We start from the raw sequence: 23,967 nt of genomic DNA on the forward strand, positions 1-23,967 counted from the left end.
TCCGGTTCACTGCATGTTACTGCTGTGTTGTCGCCAGTATCATCTACTTCTGTCAAAAGTTGTAGTATTGTGTGTGGGTCATCTCCAATATTCTCTGCCATCTGAAATACATTTTCTGGAGTGGATTCCCGATTTCAGCACACAATTACAGTTAATGAGAACGTAACAATGAAATTATATATTCCGATGTTAATAGTGGAAGTACTCATTGACACACTGTGCAATAAACTATTGTTTATTTTTAGAATATACAGAGTAAATAAATAAATAAATAAATTAAAAAAACTCTTCAACTATGTATAAAATATAAAAGTAATGTTGTCACTAAGCATTCGTATCTCAGGCGATGGGGTCCCTGTAGAGATGGAATGAAGCAACGTACGGTGACACAACTGTTCTCTACAAGGTCAGGACTCACACAAAGGAAGCTAGAGAGAAAGTGAAGCAAATACCTTTGTGGGAGGGGCAAGGTAGAGCTACGAATATCCGCGCGCGTCATCTGGCAGATGAAAGCTTACTAATCCAGAGTTAAATGTTTAATTCCATTGGCCTGGACACTGCAACTTACACACCACATACAACACTATCTTCCACAACAATAACATGCAGTATCCTATACACGGCAGATGCTGCCCACTCTCGTCGGAGGGTCTTCCATAACACCAATTCTCCATACAGGGGCTACACCAGGCTAGAAATAGCCACACATAATTATTATTATAGTGTTCATATATCTCCTCGCTGTCAACTAATATGTTACCTTCCTTGTCTTTCACTGTTATTAATTTTCTTTTTGACTTGTGTTGCAAAGAGCCAATTCAACATACATAATATATTTTCTGTTCTTAATTTATTCTATTCATTAGGTTTACAGGTACCTAGCTATTGATAGGTATGTTAGGGATTCAAACAGCTTTTGGGCAGAGGACTCAATACTGTCTAAAAAAAAATATATATAGACAGTATCCCCTTGGCACTACAGCCCTTGAAGGGCCTTGGCCTACCAAGCAACCGCTGCTCAGCCCGAAGGCCTGCAGATTACGAGGTGTCGTGTGGTCAGCACGACAAATCCTCTTAGTCGTTATTCTTGGCTTTCGAGACCGATATAGACGGTATATATAGCTAAATCGTGGAGCCTCCGTGGCTCAGATGGCTGCGCGTTGGCCTCTCACCGCTGCATACCATGGTTCAAATTCTGGACACTCCATGTGAGATTTGTGCTGGACAAAGCAGAGGCGGGATAGGTTTTTCTCTGGGTATCTGGTTTTCCCTGTCATCTTTCATTCCAGCAACACTCTCCATTGTCATTTCATAGAATCTATCAGTCATTAATAACATCACTTTGGGAGTGGCGGCCCCATCATACTAATAGCCTATATATGATTCATTCATTCCATCCCTGACCCGGTCAATGACTGGAAAACAGGTTGTAGGTTTTCATTTTCATATAGCTACATCATATTAAATCTTAGTTTCGACTGGATCAGTTATTACTAAGATCAGTGGTTTCTGTTATCTTGGGTCACATATTACAGTTGACAGAGACATGTTCTTTGATGCTAGGATTCGAGTGAATGCTGCTTGGTTGAAGTGGCACCAAACCACTGGTCTCCTCTGTGATTTTAACTCTCTTGGTGCCAGGAGGTAGTGCGAGCATCCACCCTTTAAATTGCCAGAGCCGATCTAGTCGGCCGTTAACAATCAAGTCGGAAGTTGCCAGAGCCGATTACATCAGTCGGCTTAAAATTCTGTGATATACGTAATTTTGAGGCAACCTATAGTGACGTGCATACTTTTGTTACAACCTGTAGTAAAGGGGCTACACGTAATTGTGTGCCTGGCCTTGCTTTGGCAGTTCTAAGAGGGTGTTATACCTTTCACAAGAGTCGTTTCCTGTGTTTACAAATACCACTAACCAGTCAGTAAGAGATTGCTCCTTGCAGTGAGTGGATTTGTGACAGGAAAATGGCATGTTATTCACGTGAAAATTTTTCAGCAGGTATTGATGACAATAAATTAATGCAATATTTAGAACAGTGCGAAATTAACGCTGATGATTTATCGGATAGCGATAGAGAATTTAGTTCAGAGAGTAGTGACAAAATTATACCGGACACGTCCGCGGAATCACCGCAGCTAAAGAAGAGACGTTTAATTGTGTCTAACAGCACTAAAGCTACTCTGAATATGGTGGTAGATGAAACTAGTGATAACGAATATGATGATGATGATGATGATGATGTCTATGGAGAACATTTTGTGGAAATTTGTCCCAATGAACCCGACAACATTCCTCAACCTCCTGTCTCCTTCAAGGAAGTTCTTGGACCTAAACATGCCCTACCGTCTGATTCCCCGCCCATATCACACTTCAATTTACTTTTCACTTACTCTCTGCTAAACCTTATAGTCACATATAGTCCTCTTTCATTACCTAAATGCTGGTCTCCGCGGGCCAAGTGTAGCGTGCCTACCTCTCATCCGGAGGTCATGGTTCGATTCCCGCCCAGGCCAAGAATTTTCGCCTGGTCCTAAGGGTTGGTTCGAGGTTCACTCAATCTAAGTGACACTAAGTGATTGCAATTGAGGAGATATCTGAGGATGAGAGGACCCCGGTCTGGAAAACCAAGAATAATTGCTGAGAGGATCTGTCTCACTGACCATGATTCACCTCGTAAAGTGCAGGTACCGAACTGAGTAGCGGTCGCTTAGTAGGTCAAAGCAAATCACGGCTTTAGTGCCATACATTTCTTAATTTCGTAAATTATGTTGTATTGTAGAATTATTTTTCTAATATATACTACAACCGAAAACAAGAAACCATTCTTTTCTGAAAACAAAAACTATAATATCAACTACTATATTTTACTTATTTAATAATTCTGAATTATTTTAATACTGTGTTGTCCGCACATAGAAAATTTGTTGTCAGTATTTTCCAAACATCGATACATAAACGCGAATTTTATCGGTGAGTAAAATTGTCTTGTTTTTATTAGTGACATATGTTAGAATTTTTATTTTTCTTATTCAAATTAGTTATTCTATAGAAATGTATTTAGAAATATATTATACATAATTACGTATATTCTTTTGTATCGTAAATAATTTTTTCAAAGTAGATATGGAGAGAGAAAGTGCGAAAATATTTTTCTCTTTCTAAAAATAAACGTTTTCGACAACTATAAATCAACAATAAAACGTCTTTGACTCTTTATATCACTCCAAACCAGTTTCTTATTCTATGTAGTCAATATGTAGAAAATTTCATGCCGTTATTTGCTATACACCGGTAGATATACGCAAATTTTTAAATACATGTATTTCCACTGAAAACGGCCTGGCACTTTACAGTAGTAGAGTGGAGGCGGAGCTCTGGCCTCTTCCAGCTGATGGGGAGCGGCCGACTAGATCGGCTCTTGGCTCCAAGAGGGTTAAGATCCCCTTACACCTAAAATAATAATAATAATAATAATAATAATAATAATAATGTTATTTGCTTTAAGTCCCACTAACTACTTTTACGGTTTTTAAAGATGCCGAGGTGCTGGAATTTAGTCCCGCAGGAGTTCTTTTATGTGCCAGTAAATCTACCAATACAAGGCTGACGTATTTGAGCACCTTCAAAGACCACCGGACTGAGCCAGGATCGAACCTGCCAAGTTGGGGTCAGAAGGCCAGTGCTTCAACCGTCTGAGCCACTCAGCCCAGCACACCTAAAATTGAAGCTCTACTGAACTATAATGAGCCTAGTATCATTATATTGAGCTGAATGCTAGCCTATCACAAAGTGATATGAGCAAGCACTTCATGTAATGGAACATTGTGACCTGATGGTGGTGGTGATTATTGTTTTAAGAGGAAGTACAACTAGGCAACCATCCTCTGACCTGAGTTGGGACAGCAAAGGCTTGAAGTCATCGAAATCTTATTTTGTTTTGTAAAATATTCATTAATTGTTTTGGACCTTTTGAACTGGAAAATTAGTTGAGTGTAAAATTATGTGTGTGGCATTTAATATTATTGTTTTTGACTTGAGAACAACAATTGTTTTAGAATGTTGTTGTTGTTGTTGTTATATAAGGTTATTATTATTATTATTATTATTATTATTATTATTATTATTATTATTATTATTATTATTATTATTATTATTATTATTATTATTATTATTATTATTTAAGACTGGGATACGTAACTTCGGAGGCAGGGTTCCAATGCCACATGTCGTTTTTGGTGACTAAATTTGTATATGTGGCAATCGAAAGATCTTAAACTTCTGCTAAGGAAACGAAGTGTATTCTGATTGGCTATAATAATGATGTTTCTTATTGGTGAATATGGGTGTCAGGCGAAAATTCTGCGATTGCACGATTCCAGCTTCTTGCACCTCCATGTGTGTGGAGCGTATTTGAGCGTTTTTGATTTCTGATCAGCCTAGCAGGCGGACGTACTTCTGCTTTCGTCCCGTATGGGATACCAGCCTCAGGGTAAGCACTATGTACTAGTTATTAAATTAATTTAAATTCAATGTAAGTTTTTCCTTTCACATAGGAGTTTAATCTAGATATCCACATTCGCCAATATATTTGTCAAAATGACCTTAGCTTTACAGCTAGTCATTATCCTTTTGGTTTTGGAGGCAATTCCCCTTTTTCTTTTGGTTTTATGAACTGTGTAATTAATATATAAATTTTAATTTCCTCCGGGATTGCCTTCCTTTGTTCTGTATCCCTCGATTTATGCTAAATTATCCTCTGCTCCATACCAGAAGTGTTTTAGGTATGGGAGCAAGTTAACTTTGCCCCTGTATCGAGTTTTATCATTTCCTTTTTTTTCTTCTTAAATTAATAATGTAGTATGCAAACCTGTAAGCCCCTTTAATTTTCATCTTGTAATTTAATTTCTTTGATGCTTGTAATTGCTCTTTTTGTCAAGTCTAATATTTTGCTTTTGTTTAATATGTATTTTAAAATTACTTTCGCTGGTAACACATACCTGCCAACTCATTTTATTGTAAATTAATTTATTTTTTTATAATTTTGTTTGTTTTCATGTTGTTCAGCTCTTTATTTTAATTTGTCAATAAAATGTCAAATTCAAGGGTAATCAGCGTCTACATTTCATTCCACAGAAAGCCTAGTAATTATCCACCCTCGTAGGGCCCCTAGCTCTTTCTGAAGTCCTTCACTAGCTGTCATGTTGTTTAACCTTTTTTTTTTTAACTTTCAAGCTACTTGAGTCTTCAAAACTTTGCGAGTGTTGTAACTGTTTTCTTTTTTTTATCTCATCCGCTTCATTCTTAATATTATTCCTTTATTATGTTTTGTTTTATTTAATGTAATGTTAACCATGTGAGGTTACATTCTAGTAGCAGAGCGTGTTTGTGAAAGAAGAGAAGTTGATGGTGAAAACTTTAGCTAAACCAAAAATTTAAATTGTAAAGGTACTGAATTATCTTGAATTTTAGTTTCTGCCTGTCATGATGTCTCATGCTGTTTCTACTTTTTCTCATTTGAGAAAAGAGGAATTACATTACGAACTCCGAATTCGTAAAGTAAATTCCGCAGGAAGTGTTAGGGATGATGAGAGCTTGTTAAACAGTCTCTTAATTTACTGGTGACTATTCCTGTGCTAATTGCAGACGAATCGGGTGAGTCTTTGGCAATGATTAGAGATAGTTTGCCAGAGTTTAATGCCATTCTTGTGTCTTTCAGGTCTTCTGACCCCTCAGAAAATCAATTGGTGTGTGTTAAAGGGCAGCTGCAACATTACATGGATTGGATTAGGGATTTGTTGACACTTAATTTGCAAGGAAATGAGTGGCAGGTGTGCGAATCATTGTTAGCATCATATTTCAAGTTATTTTCTGATATTATAAAATTTTTTGAAGGGCATGAGTTGCCTAATTCAGTATCTGATGTTCAAGTGCCTACATCTTCAGAATCGTGTGAAAGTGATTGTAACCGTACTCCGGTTGAATTTCCAGTTGTTTCTTGAACAACGGTAGTGAAAGTGTTAATCCAGGTTCTATATAGCTTCTCAAGCTTGTACCGTGGTCACTAGTGCTAATGTTATTCAGGAATCTAATGTGGGTAATGTTCCCCAGGGTTCTTTTTCTGCTACCTTTTCAAGTGCTTTGGTGCCTGTAAATTATTCATGTAATGTGTCTTCTGCACATGTTGGAATGCCAGCTAACATTGCTATAGCACCTTGTAACTCTACCATGTCTCAGTGTCAGTCTACTTTTACCACACAACCTGTTTCTCATGGGATTGTGCAAAATTATGCTCCTATCCATGTGCCATCTGTACCAAGTGTTACTTTAGGTTGTATAACTCCTAAACAAGTGGTCATATGTTGTATAACTCCTAAACAAGTGGTCAATGCTCTGATAGTTTCTCAAATTTGCGAAAATGTTTTGCAGATGAGAATATCTGCGCCTGTCACATTACAGTCTAATTCTAGTCCTAACTTCAATTTCAGTACCCCATCCTCTTCTCAAGGGCGCTCGAATCAGGGTTGCTATGCTGCTTTTGTTTTTCTTGGTTTGCTAATGCTAAAATCTCTACTTTTGATTTGAATCAGACATATTATCAGATACCTCCTGCTGAGGAATCTAAGCACCTAACTGCTTTTGCCACTGATTGGAACCTCTATGAATTTGACAGCGCCATTTAGGCTGAGTACGGGCGCTGCTGTCCTTACTTGGTTACTAGATAATGCTTTGTCAGACATTAAATTCAAGTTTGTGTACAATTACCTTGACAATTTGCTAAATTTCAGTGAAATATTTGAAGAGCACCTTCTCCATCTCAATGAAGTCATTGAGAGACTGCTCAAAGCAGGCCTAACCCTAGCCTAAGGCTAGTAAGGTTACCTTTGCACAACCCCAAGTGTCATTTTTAAGGCATATTTTGACTGAGAAAGGTGTCTCTATAGATCAATCTCATACTGCTGCCATCCAAAATTTTCCTACACATAAAGATGTCAAAGCTGTAGCCAGATTCATTGGCATGGTTAATTTCTTTAGTAAATTCAACCTCAATTTTGCTGAACGAGCAGCTCCATTAAATGCTTTGAGAAGAAAGGATGCTAAATTAGTGTGGGGTGATGCCCAGCTTGAAGCCTTTTATGACTTGAAATGTGCTTTATGTAATGCTCCTGTACTGGCTATGCCAGATTTTTCTAAACGTTTCATCCTTCAAACGGATGCCTCTTCCACAGGAATATCTGATGTTCTCCTTCACGAATTTAAAGAGGGACGTCGTCCCATTTTTTATGCTTCATGTAGTCTAAATCCTGCTGAGCGAACTATTCTATTTATGAATTGGAAAGCCTTAGCCGTTGTCTTTTCTTTAGAACGGGTCAGGATGTATCTTGAACATCTCCCTTTTGGTCTTGAAACTGATAATCAGGCATTGAGTTGGGTACTGGACAAGCCAAGAAGGACTGGTCGTCTTACGGGTTGGGCAGTAGGCATCTCAGCTTTTCAGTTCACAGCTCATCACATTCGTGGCACTGAAAATGTTGTGGCTGATAGCCTCAGTAGATTGCTCTATCTAGGCACTTCTGATCCTCAAGCAGAGCCTGCAGATCCCTCTCCTGAACAAGTTTCGGCCTTTGTGAATGTAGTTCTCACTAATTCACCTTTTCTTTTCAAACATATCACTGAACATCAGGAAGATGATGAAGAACTGAAGGCTATTATTGACAGGATTAAATCTGGAGAACATGTTAAACCTTATGTTCTTAAGAATGATGTTCTATGTTGTCCTGCTCGTGGTAGAAGGGATCCCAAAATTGCCGTTCCATCTAACCTAGTTCCTGCTTTTTTCAAATATTTTCATGAATCTCCAGTGGTGGTCATCTTGGGGTTTTCAAAACTAGAGAGAAAATCCTTAAGCATTTCATTTGGAAATCCATGGACGGTGAAATCCGTAATCTTGTCAAATCTTGCAAAACTTGTAATATTAGTAACCTGCTCCTAATACTCGCCTAGGTCTGTTGTCATCTGAGCAAGCTTCCCGTCCTATGGAGAAATTATTCATAGCTTACATTGGACCTTTAACAAGGTCACAGACCGGCCATCGTTTCATAATTGTGTGTGCTGACTCCTTTTTGCATTTTATGTGGCTGTTCCCTACTCGTACAGCTAATGCTAACACCACCTACTCTTGTTTGAAACAGATCATTGCTTCCTTTGGACCCTGTCAATTTTTAGCAAGTGACAATGCCAGAGCTTTTACCTCTGTGCAGTTCCGTAATTTCTGTTTTGATTTGTCAATTTCTCATGTAACCACTAGCCTGTATTATCGAGGCCAAATTATGCTGAAAGAGTGAATCGAAATCTTAGATCTGTTCCTCCGACCGACCGATACTGATCTGCATTTAGGGCAGTCGCCCAGGTGGCAGATTCCCTATCTGTTGTTTTCCTAGCCTTTTCTTAGATGATTGCAAAGAAATCGGAAATTTATTGAACATTTCCCTTCATAAGTTATTCCAATCCCTAACTCCACTTCCTATAAACAAATATTTGCCCCAGTTTGTCCTCTTGAATTCCAGCTTTATCTTCATATTGACATCCATTACATGTAAGCTTTGGGAAAGCAGTCTCTTTCTGATTATATTAGACATATTAGACTCAAACATATTCGTCTACTGATGTCATTCCACGCCATCTCTCTACTGACAGCTCGGAACATACCACTTACAATTAATCAATAACAGTAAATTTCCACCTTTTAGATACATATATTTGCATTTAGCAAATCCATTAATACTTTACAGTACACATTTTATTCCATTTGGAACATCTTCAGCTGTTTAACAACTCTTAGGTGAAATTACTAAGTATTTATCTTCTTAAGAACCTCTTGATGAGTACCTTGTTTTACTTAAATATACGTGAGTTTAAAAATTAATTAAAATCAATGTGGATGGTTGAATGGGGTGGAGAAATGGGAAGGAAAATGGATTTACTTATTTTAGCCTATTTTAAAAACTATATCTATTCATTTGAACAGATGTTAAAAAATGTTTTTGTTTCCAGCACTTTTATCAGTATGATGTATGATATTCTACTTGTCTACTAATAAAAAGTTTTTTTAAAAATAATTTTCCTTTGTCACTTTTCTATATTTTACAAGGATGTTCTCTTCATTTGCTCTTTCCAAGGCAAATGTTGTTTGTTTCAATTTTATACAAGTGTCTCTTGAATTCAATTAATTCAGGATCCCTGAAATTGATTGCTGTCATACTACTGTTAAAAAAGCTTCCCCAAAATCTGAAATGAAATAAAATGGGGGATTTCTTTTAATAGCATGTTTTAATGCAGCACAGGAAAACCTAGCGTAAAAAAGAGTGGTTTCATACCTTGTTGTTGACAAATCTACTGTGTCCTTGGAGGAGCGACGGCTGATGCAACCTTCCGTCTTGTGGAGTAATGATGTGTGTGTTCCAAAGCTTGCTCCACCTTCGGGGGAGGCAAGGCTGTGGAGTGGGGAGTCGCTTACGGTCGCGGTTTCGTCTTTTGAAGAGGGTAAGTGGGAATAAATATACGGGAGGACGGAAGTCTATAATTTTCTTTCTTTTATTGTCTGTATTATTTTTAATGCCCAATGCTTCCAGAGTGATAATATCTCTTCGTGTAAAGGGTTCCTATTCATTCAAGTTATTATCCTGATTACTTTGATGATCTAAATAAATACAAGTATTTTTTAGTGTAGATAGAAGAATACCTTTATTTGTTTTACGTAGATAGTAAATTTTCATGCTAAACACTCCTGGCCACCAGCGCCTCGCCCCAGCGTGCCAAGTTGGGCCCATCACTTGGTAAACAGCATGTTTATAATGTCCAATAACGGACCAACTATACTGGTATTATAAATTTACTCATTCAGAACAAATATTTTCAGGTTCCCTATGGGAATCAACATCTATATCATCTGATGGCCAGGCAGGAATCAATTATTGAAAATGGGACAAAGTCTCTCATAGTGCATTGCCACTGCCGGTGGCTCCAAGTAGCCTACGCAGCGGCCTCCACGGTATACACCAGCCATGTGTCTTGTAGATGTGTTATTTACCAACTGATGAGCCCAACCCAGCACACCGGGGCGAAAGGCCTGCAACCAGGAATGAGTTTAGCTGGGAAATTTATAATGTCGAATAATGGACCAACTATATTTGTATTATAAATTTACTCATTTGGAACAAATATTTTCAGGTTCCCTATGGGAACTAACATCTATATCATCTGATGCCAAGGCAGGCATCAATTTTTGAAAATGGGACAAATTCTCTCATAGTGCATTGCTGCTGCCGGTGGCTCCAAGTAGCCTATGCAGTGGCCTCCACAGTATGCACTAACCATGCATTTTGGTAGGTGTGCTATATTCCAACTGATGAGCCCAACTTAGAACACTGGTGCGAAATGCTGGCAACCAGGAATGAGTTAGCTGGAAAATTTCATAATGTCCAATAACGGACCAACTATATTGGTATTATAAATTTACTCATTCGGAACAAATATTTTCAGGTTCCCTATGGGAATCAACATCTATATCATCTGATTGCCAGGGAGGCATCAATTTTTGGAAATGGGACAAAGTGTCTCATAGTGCATTGGCACTGCCGGTGGCTCCAAGTAGCCCTTGCAGTGGCCTCCACGGTATGCACTAGCCATGCGTCTTGGTAGGTGTGCTATTTACCAACTGATGAGCCCAACTTAGCACACTGGGGAAAAACGCTGGCAACCAGGAATGAGTTAGCTGGAAAATTTATAATGTCCAATAATGGACCAACTATATTGGTATTATAAGTGGTATGTTTCGAGCTGTCAGTGGAGAGATAGCATGGAATGACATTAGTAGAGGAATAAGTTTGAGTGGTGTCTTTAAAAGTAGGAACGATCACAATATGAAGGTAAAGTTGGAATTCAGGAGGACAAATTGGGGCAAATATTCATTTGTAGGAAGGGGAGTTAGGGATTATAATAACTTACCAAGGGAGATGTTCAATAAGTTTCCAATTTCTTTGCAATAATTTAAGAAAGGGCTGGGAAAACAACAGATAAAGAATCTGCCACCTGGGCAACGGCCATAAATGCAGAACAGTAATGAATGATTGATTGATTAATTCTTCCTGATGTTGCCAATCCAGAAACTTGGCATCATGCATGTAAAATTTTGAAGGATATTATGCTAAAGTTCAACATAACTACAATCACAGGCGAAGACCGCACAATCTGTCTGTGGGTGACCAGGTTTTTTTTAAGACTCATCCTGTCAGTAGTGCTGTGGACCATGTCATCAGTAAGTTAGCCTACAGATTTCGAGGGTCCCTGCACAATTTTAAAATATCTTACCCTAGTTTCATTATTGGCAAGTGACCCTGAAAGGAAGAGGATCAGTAGAGTGCATCTGTCACAGGTAATAGTGCCCTAAATACTGGTGTTGTTATGTAAATCCCTTTATTCATGACCGTTTATGTTTTAGTTGTAAGAAAACTCTAATTTTAGGCTGGCCAACCACTAATCAGGGTATCCCTGTATTTAACTATGATGTATGTTACTAGTTTAAGCACTAGGAATTGGAATTGTCGTTTGTGAATATATTAGATATCCTCCTTAGGTATTTGTTTCTTTTAGTGTAATGGATTTTTATGATGATTCAGATGGATAAATTTTAGTTTTAAGGTCACAAGTTGGAATTTATTACTGTAACATTTCTGGCAGGAGGGTAAACTCTGGTAGATTTTCCTTTTTTAATCTTTCACCCTTTTTGAAAATTATGAATAATGCTTGCCCCAGGGGCTAGGATATCCCAAATCCCTTGTGTGTTTGGGATCTCCCCATGTAGTTTGTGGAGCCACCAGTTGGGTGACTCTAAGTTAGTTATTAGATTAAGCACAGAAAATTGTGCAAACCCACCCTTGAACTCTTCAGTTTTTTCTTCAAAATCTTCTATGCGCTGGACAAGGACTTAGCCTTATGTCGATCTGATGTACAATCTACAGTGTCTGTTTGCAGGGCACGCTGAACTACTTGGTCATTACCATCCAACACCGGAATCGAGTGGCCAAATGTTCCTGATGGTGGTAGTCTTGCTATACTGCGCCACACTTCTCTGCATGTTACCAGTCGGTTTACTATATGGGTGACCTGCGCTGAAACTTGCCAGATGGCCATGGTTGGACTGAACGTATATGGAGGTTGTTGGCAAACGGCCATGTCAGCAGCCACATAATCAGCGAAAACCACTGGTCAAGTTGGAACATTTCAATCAGTAATGGAGGAGTAATGGAGGATCAGTAATGTGTCCTGAGTTGGGACAGCAAAGGCTTGAAGTCATCAAAATGTTATTTTGTTTTGTAAAATATTCATTTATTGTTTATTTGAGAATTGGGGCTTTTGAACTGGAAAATTAGTTGAGTGTAAAATTATTTGTGTGGCATTTAAAATTATTGAGTTGGACTTGAGGACTTAGAGAAAAACAATTTTTTTTGTTTTGGTGTTCTATAAGGTAATTATCATTATTATTATTATTATTATTATTATTATTATTATTATTATTATTTAAGATTTAGATACGTAACTTCGGAGGCAGGGTGTACTGCCATGTGTCGTTTTTGGTGACTAAATTTGTATATGTGACAATCAAAAGATCTCAAACTTTTGCTGAGGAAACGAAGTGTATTCTGGCTGGCTATAATAAGGATGTTTCTTATTGGTGGATGTGGGTGTCGAGTGAAAATTCTGCGAGCTGATTGGTCACCGGTGATTGCGTTATTTCCGGCTCTTTGTGCCTTTGTGTGTGTGGAGCGTGTTTAAGCATCTTTGATTTTTGACCGGCCTAGCAGGCGGACGTTGTTCTGCTTTCGTCCCGTATGGGATACCAGCCTCGGGGCTTGTTATTAACTCAATTTATATTCAATGCAAGTTTTTCCTTTCACATAGGAGTTTACCCTAGACATCTGCATTTGCCAATATGTTTGTCAAAATGACTTAGTTTTACAGTTAGTCATTATCCTTTTGGTTTTGGAGGCAATTCCTCTTTTTTTCTTTTGGTTTTATGAACTGTGTAATTAATACATAAATTTTAATTTCCTCGGGGATTGCCTCTCGTAGTTCTGTATCTCTCAATTTATGCTAAATTATCCTCTGCTCCATACCAGAAGTGTTTTTGGTATAGGAGAAAGTTAGCCCCCTTTTTTCTTAATAATGTAGTATGCAAACCTGTAAGCCCTTTTAATTTTCATCTTGTAATTTAATTTCTTTGATGCTTGCATTTGCTCTTTTTGTCAAGTCTAATTTTCGCTTTTGTTTAATATGTATTTTGAAATTACTTCTTCTGGTAACACATACCTGCCAACTCATTTTATTGTAAATTAATTATTTTTTATCATTCTGTTTGTTTTCATGTTGTTCAGTTCTTTAATTTGTCAGTAAAATGTTGAATTCAAGGGTAATCGCCGTCTACATTTCATTCCCCAGAAAGCCTAGTAATCGTCCACCCTCTTAGCGACCCTAGCTATTTCTTAAGTCCTTCACTTAGCTATCATGTTGTTTAACCTGGTTTTTTTTTTTAATCTTTCAAGCTACTTGAGTCTCCGAAACTTTGCGAGTGTTGTAACTGTTGTTTTTTATCCATCATATCCGCTTCATACTTATTATTATTCTATTATTATGCATTGCTTTTTTTTAATGTAATGTTAACCCTTAAGTGAGGTTACAGGAATGAGGATGCTTCACTGGTCTCTGCAGGTCACGCCGTTAGACTGAATTAGAAATGAGTACATCTAGAACTCCTTAGGAATATCATCCATTACAACAAAAATGAAACTAGACTACAGTGATAGGGACATATGGTGTCGATTGCAAGAACAAACCTCGAGCTCAACCCAGGTGGATGACAACCTCCAGGAAGGCCTAAAAGGAGGTAGATGGACTGCTTGCAGAAAAACATGCAAGTTATCAGTGTTTACCGAACTGATGCTGTAGAGAGGACAAAATGGATTGCATAGTGCAGAACGGCAGATGCCAAATGAAATACATCAGGGAGAAGAAGATTAATTTACAAATTGGATATTTCTTGAAAATGTTCCTTCGTTGTATGTATGTGTAGTATTCTGCACACAGGCAGGTCTTCACACAGTACTGGCTCTCCACATACCTCTGTCCTCCACTGATCTTAACTTCATTAAAATTTAGCTTGAGTATATTCCCCTCCTGGAGATCACCTCCAGTGAAGTTATAATGATATAATTACTCTCTGCTTTCTAAAATTCTTTCATTAGAGCACAACATTGTAGGTATAAATGTACCTTTGTTTGTTTGTCAACTGAGCTATTTTGTACATTTATTAGCAGAAATTATTTCTGATATACTGTAGTTTCTGCCTCATCAACTAACACAGACAACCTAAGTGTCACTGAAGAGACATTCTATATCAGGAGTCTTCAATTACCTTTTCCTGGGGTCTGGACTGATGGTAATATTGCAAAAATGGGGGCTCTGGTGTCCAAACATTGGTTAAGTAAGATATGTGCTGGTCTTTCTTACAGTGACTGGTTACTGTACTTCTGGGCATTTTTTACATTTCAACCAGTGGAGTGTGTACTTATACTTACTATACATTTACTTCTTCTTCTTCTTCTACTTACTATACATTTACTTCTTCTTCTTCTTCTTCTTCTTCAGCTCTACATTTCCTTGTGAAAGGCGCTCGGTGCCAGGCAGATCCCTGGATAACAACCTCTGTCGGCATTGCCACGGAGTGAAAGAAACTCTTGGTCATGTCGTGGGATTCTGCACACGTGGGGAGCTCCTAAGAAACACGTGGCACCACCAGATCAGATCCTTCTCTAACTGTTCATCACCATGCTAATAGGCATATCATGAGGCCCAACAAATAATATATGCCGTTTTCCGCATCATTCTATGACATATTTGGTCGTAATGAGCATTTTTTGCCCAGTCCGGGATACGAGCAGCGCTGGGCCAACTCAGAGGGCGAGGGTCTAGTTACGTGTAAAGAGAGAAAGAGAGCTCAGTACAGCGGAACCTTTAAATCACGCTCTCTATTTGCCGAGAGAGAAAGAAACAGCCTCGCCAAGCACAGAGAACATTTAGGTGAGAAGGCAGAGCCTATTTACAGTGTTTTAACCAAGAATGGGAGATTCTCAGTAATTTCCCTTGTATATTCATGGATACCAAATCAGAATGTTCACTTGTTAATAATAATAAACTATACTAAAATTTTTGATACAAGCTTGTGAAATTTACGAGTGAGGACTCGTTGGAATCAGCGTAATTTATGCTATTTAATGATGTCAGAAGGTGTCATACTTGATGAATGTATCGGTAATGATGCACCTTAGACAGATGTGCCTAATAGAAATGAGATGTTGAATGCCTGTCGCCTGATGGAAGTGAGGGAATCCCCACTTGATAAAGGTTGGTGCGCGAATTTATAAAAGGAAGCTTGTAAGATTACTGGAGATCCAGCAATGCGATCTGCATGAAACTAGATCAATGGAAACTAGAATTCAAGAGCTACAAAATGACTATTCACATGACTATGAGAGATCATTATTAGCAGAGAAATTTCTCACAGGTTGGCGGAGCCTACCATCTCTCCAGCCGGCAACCTGGATTCACTATAAAAGAAACCCTCAAACTACCCCTAGTATCCAGTCTGATCTATTCTACTGCAGTTTTTACTTGTTCGTTGTGAAATTTCGTTGGTCAGTGTGAACCATTGTGCTCAGTTATTTTGATTCAGTGCTAGTGAAAAATAATGAGTGTTCTTCATTTCTAAGTGTTAGACAGAAGTCTGTTCCATTTGAGACCACTACATGTATAATACAATCAGACCTTATGGTGTAAAAATGATTGTGGTGTGTGAATATAAGTGCTTGTAATTCCTGTATTCACATATTAAGGGGATGCAGAATGTTAAACTCAGTGGCAGCTCACATGAATATTATTTAAAGAATGGGTAAAACTTATGATAATCGCTTAGACGTAGTGAGATGCTGACTACATTCTACTAATAATTATTGGCCGGAATCAAGGCCGGTACAGTAGTAGGAGACGCTAATCGAACTAATAGAAAGTTCTAGATTAGCTAGGGAGTGATGTCTGATTGGACAAGGGACGCTCGGATAAAAATAACGGCAATCATTAACTGTTACAACAGGGAAATGAGTAGCTATCTACAGGGACTTAACCGCTACTTGGGTAGTCCATTCGAGTCCATGAGTGGGTCTAGCCACAGTATGTTATTTGAAGATGCATAGACAGTACTTTATTAACCATTTTCCCATTTGCCCATATGTATGTGAGTGCTCGTCGAACCCAGGAGAGGAACCGACCAGAGACGCGCCTTTGTGCCAGCAGTTGCAGAGAGGAACCAACCAGAGACGCGCCTTTGTGCCAGCATTTGCAGAGAGGAACTGACCAGAAACGCGCATTTGTGCCTGCAATCATCTCATCAGGGACCGTCCAGAACTTCCAACCACAGGTTGCAGATCAAGCCATCATATACGGGACCCAGAAGAAGATGAACCAAGGACTCTCATCCAACGAGGCTTCAGTGATGGAAGCTTAAATCCCCAGGTGTACCCTCCGATGACAGCCGACAACACGCAGTAATGTTCAGTACACTTCATTTTCCTAAGCAAGAAAATCATTAGGGCCGCTTAAAATGTTTAAATTTATGTATATAACTTTTTCCAGCATGAAAATATATAAAATGTATGTGAATGCCATATGCATTTTTCAAGGGGGTAAAGCTTATAATTTGATTTTTATTTTGGGTTTTTCTTCTGTGATTATTAAGGATAATCACTAATTTATTCTGTGGATTTTTATTGCATGAATTAGTTTGTAAGGCTCCTTTGTCTTTGTATGTGAAGCATTTTAAGGATGGGATTAATACTTTAACAGACATCCTAATTCATTTCAGATTCCATCAATTGATATGGGTCTTCATGATCTTTCAAATATATCCTGTTTCAACTATTTCCCTTTAATCTTAAGTATGATGACCATTGGAAGAAGAAGAAGGAGGAGGTAACGGCTCGGGGTGCAATCCATGCTATATAAAATTACGCGGGTGAAGTTGTGAGAGTTAAGTTACCTGTCAAATCAGAGTTTTCTAAATGCATAAATAATGTGGGTTTGAGATACAGGTGTGTGAAGGAAAAGGAGATGGTCGTGTGACAATGTTTAAGAGGACAGACCGAAAGGATGACAGGAGAATAAAAATAATTATAACTACAGCAACGTGATGAATTAGGCTGAACAGGGCCGGAGCTATTGAGAAATGAAATTTGGGTAGCCATAAATAATTATATGCCTGGAAGAGGCAAGAGATAATTGAGAATAGAATTGACGTATTTTAGGAAGCGAGAGAAAGTAATTCTCCCCAGCTGGCGGAACAGGCTACCGCTTAGAGACAGATTTATGGCCTTAATGGGAAGGAATGTCAAGCCCCTATAACTGCCTTGTTCGTCTGTCAAATGCTTTAACATTTGTATCGAATATTCACATGCCAATTAGATATTACTACCAGCGTTATAGATTCTATGATTCAATAGATGAAGTGAACCTCCCCATTTTATATTTAAATTAGATTGAAATAGGATTTTCAGACTCGCACCTCGAAGCCCAACAAACACGGGTTCGATTCCATGTCGTATTGACGACCCTGGATCAACACCAGGAGACCTGAAAGGATCACAGTTTCAAAATGCATTGTAGTGTGTGAGGTATTTACAGGGGATTGCCATTTCTTCGTGTATTATATTAATGTGTTTTTATTATTATATGTTTATGGTGACTTACAGGAAACCAACGTTGAATTGGTCCGCTTTGAAATACAGTAGGATAAGATAAGCCCCGGAGAAACACGTATATGTGATAATGAAATATGTAATTAATGTAGTCAGGTAAACCTTATGTGTGATATGCGGCGATATGATTTTCATGGGTAAGGGCGTATACGCAATCGTGTCTTATACAGTACCTCAGAACCATGATGGCTATAAAATAATAGTGTTCGCTTCATGAGAAATGCTATCTACGTGTGTATATAATTGTGTGTTTGTTTATGCAGTAATATAACAGATACCAGCAGGTATCTATCATAGGTGAAGGGGTAAACCTTTCTTTAGTGTGAAGTGTACAAATCATAAGTGCATTTTAACAAGATGATTTGGGGTTTGCCAAATGATAGTCAGAGATAAACGAACTGACGTGGACATGAAGGCATTCTTCATATAATTGATTTCTTATATGTGAAAATATGGCATTTTCTCGTGTAATTTGATTTCTTGTGACTCTATCAGTTTCATTAAATTTAATGTTTTAGAATGGGGACAAACACTTTTCTCATTCCAGTACTATAGTATATTCCTCTCATGTTATAAAACACACTACTTTCAATATATTTAGATTAAGTGCCCACTATATATCGAACAGTCCACTGACCTGTATGCTCTTGAGCTTAGCCGTTGTGTCAGTGAAACTAGAGAGGATGGGACTTCAATCCCCAATATTGATTTCCGAAGCTCCTTATACAGCAGATTTCCATTCAAATATTTGTGAAACTAAGTTGTTTAAATAATGCCCTGCTGAGCCGGGACAGGTGCACTTCATTGCCGAAGAACTGAGAAAGAAGGGATTCAATGTACATGAGGAGGTACATGGACTGGCCATAAACTGTAATTTCCAGAAAATTGACATCTTAGCGTTTAAAGACAACAGTTCTCAAGGATTCATCTTAGATCCAACTGTCATGTTCAAGCACCGTAGTGGTCAGCCAGAGGAGGTTAATCTAGAAAAGATTAAAAAATACAAACCCACTATCCCGTACTACAAATCTAAATACCACCTTCAGGAAATTGGAATAATAGGGATAATGGTCGGTGCTCACGGTACCATACCTCATCAGTTTGTCGCAACAAATTGTCTCCACTTTTACATCCTGGGGCATACGAAATTCCCTGTACTTGCAGCAAGGTATACATTGGCCAAACATGCCGGTCCATTGGTACCCGTATCAGGGGACACGAACGTAATATTCGACTCAACCAGCCAGACAAATCCGCAGTAGCTGAGCACGCTCTATCGTCGGGTCATGATGTCATGTTCCAAGATGCTCAAGCTCCTACCCACACTAGACACTACAGGTCCAGGATTATACGGGTAGCTGTGGAGATACTTAGAAATCTTAACAATTTCAACAGAGACACTGGCTATCAATTAAGTAATACCTAGTTGCCAGCCATTAAGGATTTACGTAGGTAGTTCCCTTCCCTGTCCCTTCACTACTGTTATTTCAGTTTGGTGTTTTCCAAATTTGTACGTTCCTCATTGCCAGATGTTTCATTGCGGGCTTTTTTCAATGTCATATGTTGCATACACCTGTTATGTTATGTGACCCTCTTAGACTGATTCTGACGGTTTCGCTTTGAACACCACTGCTGTACCGCGCCCGGGGAGCCATCTGGTAACGAATGTACGTACAATTTCCATTTCTATTATAATGTCTAAATTCAAAGCTCATAGTCGTGGACAGTCGAGATTTTCCTCTGATGACACAGAGAAAAATTCTCTGTGAAACGTAAAGAATTTCACCTTATATTCTTGACATGGCATAAGCCCAAAAGCATATATCATATCTAAATACCTACATTGTTCCCCAGGAGGTACTATCACCCCAACAACACAATAATTAAAACTTAAGAGGACATTTCCTCTTGGTAAAACTTACAACTTGACTTTTCATCCCATTTACACTCATACCATTGTCTGCTGTCCATCTCACTACAATGTTTAAGTCCCTCTGCAGTCTTTCACAATCCTGCAACTCATTTACTACTCTATACTGTATAACATCATCCGCAAAGATCCTTACCTCTGATTCTGTAAACTAGCCAGCCCATTAAATACTCATTAAACAACCCCTAAATAATTTCCAAAACAATTCAATAATAATAATAATAATAATAATAATAATAATAATAATAATAATAATAATAATAATAATAATAATAAAGCTACAAGTACACATTAACGTGGCCGTTGGCCTTATCGGAGCATGATGTAACAGAATGTTAATGGAAAACTAGCCAACTGGCCTCATGCCAACAAACTCACATTGTGAACACTCTGCTCGATTAGTGGAGGACGGAGGCAATGCTGGAGCACTACATTAAGATAAGTTCTAACTTTCAAGTATTAAAGAGTATTAACAGAATTTAAACTTAAATGGTGTTACATTTCCCCAATAATTATACATATAATGTATATATGTTACAGAAGTGATTTGATAAAATCTGATGATGTTTTATCAAGAATGAAACATATTATTCAAGTTTCCTTTTTGTTACGTATAAACTGTCATTGAATGTTTTCTTTTTCCAGGTGTTTTCTACAAAAAATAAATTATTTTACCATAATTTAGATTTGACAGACTGACAAGCCTAACAGTTATAAATTAGTATTAAAAGGCATACATATAAAGCACCTGAGACAGAGAAATATAATTTTAATCATACATACAATTTACATTTGAGAACAGTTAAACATAAAATTTATACGAGGGTTGGGGCAAAAGTCATGGCAACTAATTTTTTTCTTGAAGATACCAGTCCGGTTGGAAAATCTGACATATACAGAAGAAAGGACAAGGTGTTAGCTACATGTGTGGACAATGAATAGCACTGAAATATCATAACACACTAATTTATTACAGTAGTATACAGGGCAATATGGCCATACCGGTGCAAAAGAATGACAACACAGTACACATAAAGTTGACATGGCAAACCTGCGCCTAAAGACCCTCAAAGTAGTCCCCTGCTACTGACACCACACACTGCCAACGATGTGGGAGGCGCTGAATAACATCTGGCTCAGCATTTGCCGCACCATGTGTGAATCGGGTCGCTGTTGGCGCACAGCATTAGCAATGTCCTCTCATGTTGCAAACCACCTACCACCTAGTGGTTCCTTAATCTTTCGAATGAGATCAAAGTCACAGGGTGAAATGTCGGGAGAGTACGGTGGGTGCTCCAATTCTTCCCATCCCCAACGTCGTAGTAGCTGTCCTACACACTCTGCTTTATGTAGTTTTGCATTGCCGTGCAGGATTATTGCACTGTCCACAAGATCTGGACGTTTCTCCAGAACACCACGTTGTACTTGCTGCACCAGGAAGTCCCTGTAGTACTGTGCGGTCACTGTTCTGCCATGTGGAACAAAGTGAAAAACAATGACACCGCTGACGTCATACGCGACGATCACCATCACTGGGGAAGGATTCTGACAGACCTTCTGCCTCCTTGGTGAGCCAGCATGTCGCCACTCTGCGGACTGACGTTTCAGTTCTGGTTCGTATGCTCTGGCCCAAAAATTCATCGATGGCGATTATTCGTGTCAAGAATTGATCGCCGTCCTGTTGCCAGCATGCAAGGTGGTCGGAGCATATTGCACAGCACACCCACCTTTGAACTTCCGTCAGTGCATGCAGTACTCACCATGATGCGATTTTGCGCAGTTGCAGATCATTACGCAATATCCTGTGGACGGTGCGTTTCTCGATGCCACTTGTCCTCTCTAAGTCCAGTAGCGTCCATCATCTGTCTTCATACAGGAGTTGCTCGATGCCGGCACGTGCCACGTCGGTCTGCACACTGACAGGTGGTCCCGAACGTTGCTCGTCACTGGTTGACACATGTCCTTGCTGAAACTTTTCTACCCACCGTGCTATTGTACGCTATGGTAGGGCATTACTCCCAAGGGCTTCCACTAATTCACTGTGACATTCCATCGCATTTCTTCCTTGGAGAACGGCTATTTTGATGTAAGCGCGCTGCTCAACATGGGTTACTTCCATCTCACACGACACTCACCAACTGACTGATTTCACAGCCCTCGCTGAGCTACTACCAGCTATTACAGAGCCATCTCTTGTTCTGAATACACACTATGCCTGCAGAACTTTCATACGACACATATACGTTTGTGATCTGTTCACATATCTACACGAAAAAAAAATAGTTGCCATGACTTTTGCCCCAATCCTCGTATTTATAACGTAGATCACAGATTTCACATCATTTTGGTATTATTTGAAAATGAGTACACTTCACTTCAAGAAACTTTGCATTTTTCCTGGATAGGAAGAGTTCTGATAGCTTTCAAGAAAGCTTTTTGTAACCCGATTCCCCACAAGGCTGAACACTCCACAAGTTTTGCAGCATTTAAATTTTTCTTGAGCATTTTACCTTCTCTGTAAGAAACACACTTCAAATCTTCATCACGCAGATCGATTTTTGTTGCTGAAAGAGAAACACAAAGTTTAGAACAGCAAGTAATTGGACAAAGTACAAGACTAAATGGAAAATAGGTGATCGATCAATCAATCAATCAATCAATCAATCAATCAATCAATCAATCAATCAATCAATCAATCAATCAATCAATCAATCAATGATCTGCATTTAGGGCTGTCACCCAGGTGTCAGATTCCCTATCAATCGTTTACCTAGCGTTTTCTTAAATATTTTTCAAAGAACTTGGAAATTTATTGAACATTTCCCTTGATAATTTATTCCAATCCCTTACTCCTCATCCTATACATGAATATTTGCCCCAATCTGTCCTCTTGAATTCCAACTTGATCTTCATATTATGATCTTTCCTACTTTCAAAATCTCCACTCAAGCTTATTCTACTTATGTCATTCCATGCAACTCTCCACTGACAGCTCAAAACATACCACATAATCAAGCATCTTGTTTCCTTACTCCCAAGTCTTCCCAAACCAAAGAATGCACATTTTTGTAACACTACTCCTTTGTCGGAAATCACCCGGAACAAATCATGCTGCTTTCCTCCTGATGATGGTCCCATACACTGAAGCCATACTCTAACTCAGGTCTTACCAGAGACTTATACGCCCTCTCTTTTACATCCATATTACAACCCGTAAATACTCTCGTAACCTTTCTTAAAAATCTTGTTTATTTGATTACCCCAATGAAGATGATTCCTTATACCTTACACCTAAGCACTTACAGTGTTCCCTATGACATAATTAAAGCTGAGGTCCGACTCGTTGGCTGAATGATCAGCGTACTGGCCTTTGGTTCAGAGGGTCCCGGGTTCAATTCCCGGCCATGTCGGGGATTTTAACCTTCATTGATTAATTGCAACGGCCTGGGGGCTGGGTGTTTGTGATGTCCCCAACATCCCTGCAACTCAGACACCACACATAACACTATCCTCCACCACAATGACACGCAGTTATGGCAGATGCCGCCTAGCCTCATCGGAGGGTCTGCCTTACAAGGGCTGCAGTCGGCTTAATAGCCAAACAAAATTTTAAAAAAAATTACAACAGAGGACTTTTCCTCCTGGTAAAACTTACAATTTACCGAGCTCGATAGCTGCAGTCGCTTAAGTGCGGCCAGTATCCAGTATTCGGGAGATAGTAGGTTCGAACCCCACTGTCGGCAGCCCTGAAAATGGTTTTCCGTGGTTTCCCATTTTCACACCAGGCAAATGCTGGGGCTGTACCTTAATTAAGGCCACGGCCGCTTCCTTCCCACTCCTAGCCCTTTCCTGTCCCATCGTCGCCGTAAGACCTATCTGTGTCGGTGCGACGTAAAACATCTAGCAAAAAAACTTACAATTTAACTTTTCATCCCATTTACATTCATACCATTGTCTGCTGTCCATCTCAAAACATTGTTTAAGTCTCCCTGCAGTCGCTCACAATCCTGCAACTCATTTATTACTCTATACAGTATAACATCATCTGTAAGTAGCCTTATCTGTGATTCAAAAATCTTGTAGCATGAATGAATTTAAGGAAACTAGTTTGGTTACTGATAACAATTACTGTGTATACAGTGCCATAAAGAGTTTATTTCATTTTTGCTAGTCTAATA

General features: G+C 38.8%; 1 protein-coding gene across 1 annotated transcript in view; it reads right to left on the reverse strand.

The window, feature by feature from the left end:
* Nucleotides 1-20,541: 20,541 nt before the first annotated feature.
* Nucleotides 20,542-23,967, reverse strand: part of LOC136866543 (ras-like GTP-binding protein RhoL) — a 48,853-nt gene continuing 45,427 nt past the window's right edge. Inside the window, exon 5 of the mRNA XM_067143612.2 lies at nt 20,542-22,353. Within this exon, the coding sequence (XP_066999713.2) occupies nt 22,166-22,353 (188 nt within the window). The 3' untranslated portion in view covers nt 20,542-22,165. The remainder of the gene's footprint in view (nt 22,354-23,967) is intronic.

Source organism: Anabrus simplex, chromosome 1 (genome assembly GCF_040414725.1).
Source record: "Anabrus simplex isolate iqAnaSimp1 chromosome 1, ASM4041472v1, whole genome shotgun sequence".
In the NCBI taxonomy this organism is placed as follows: domain Eukaryota; kingdom Metazoa; phylum Arthropoda; class Insecta; order Orthoptera; family Tettigoniidae; genus Anabrus; species Anabrus simplex.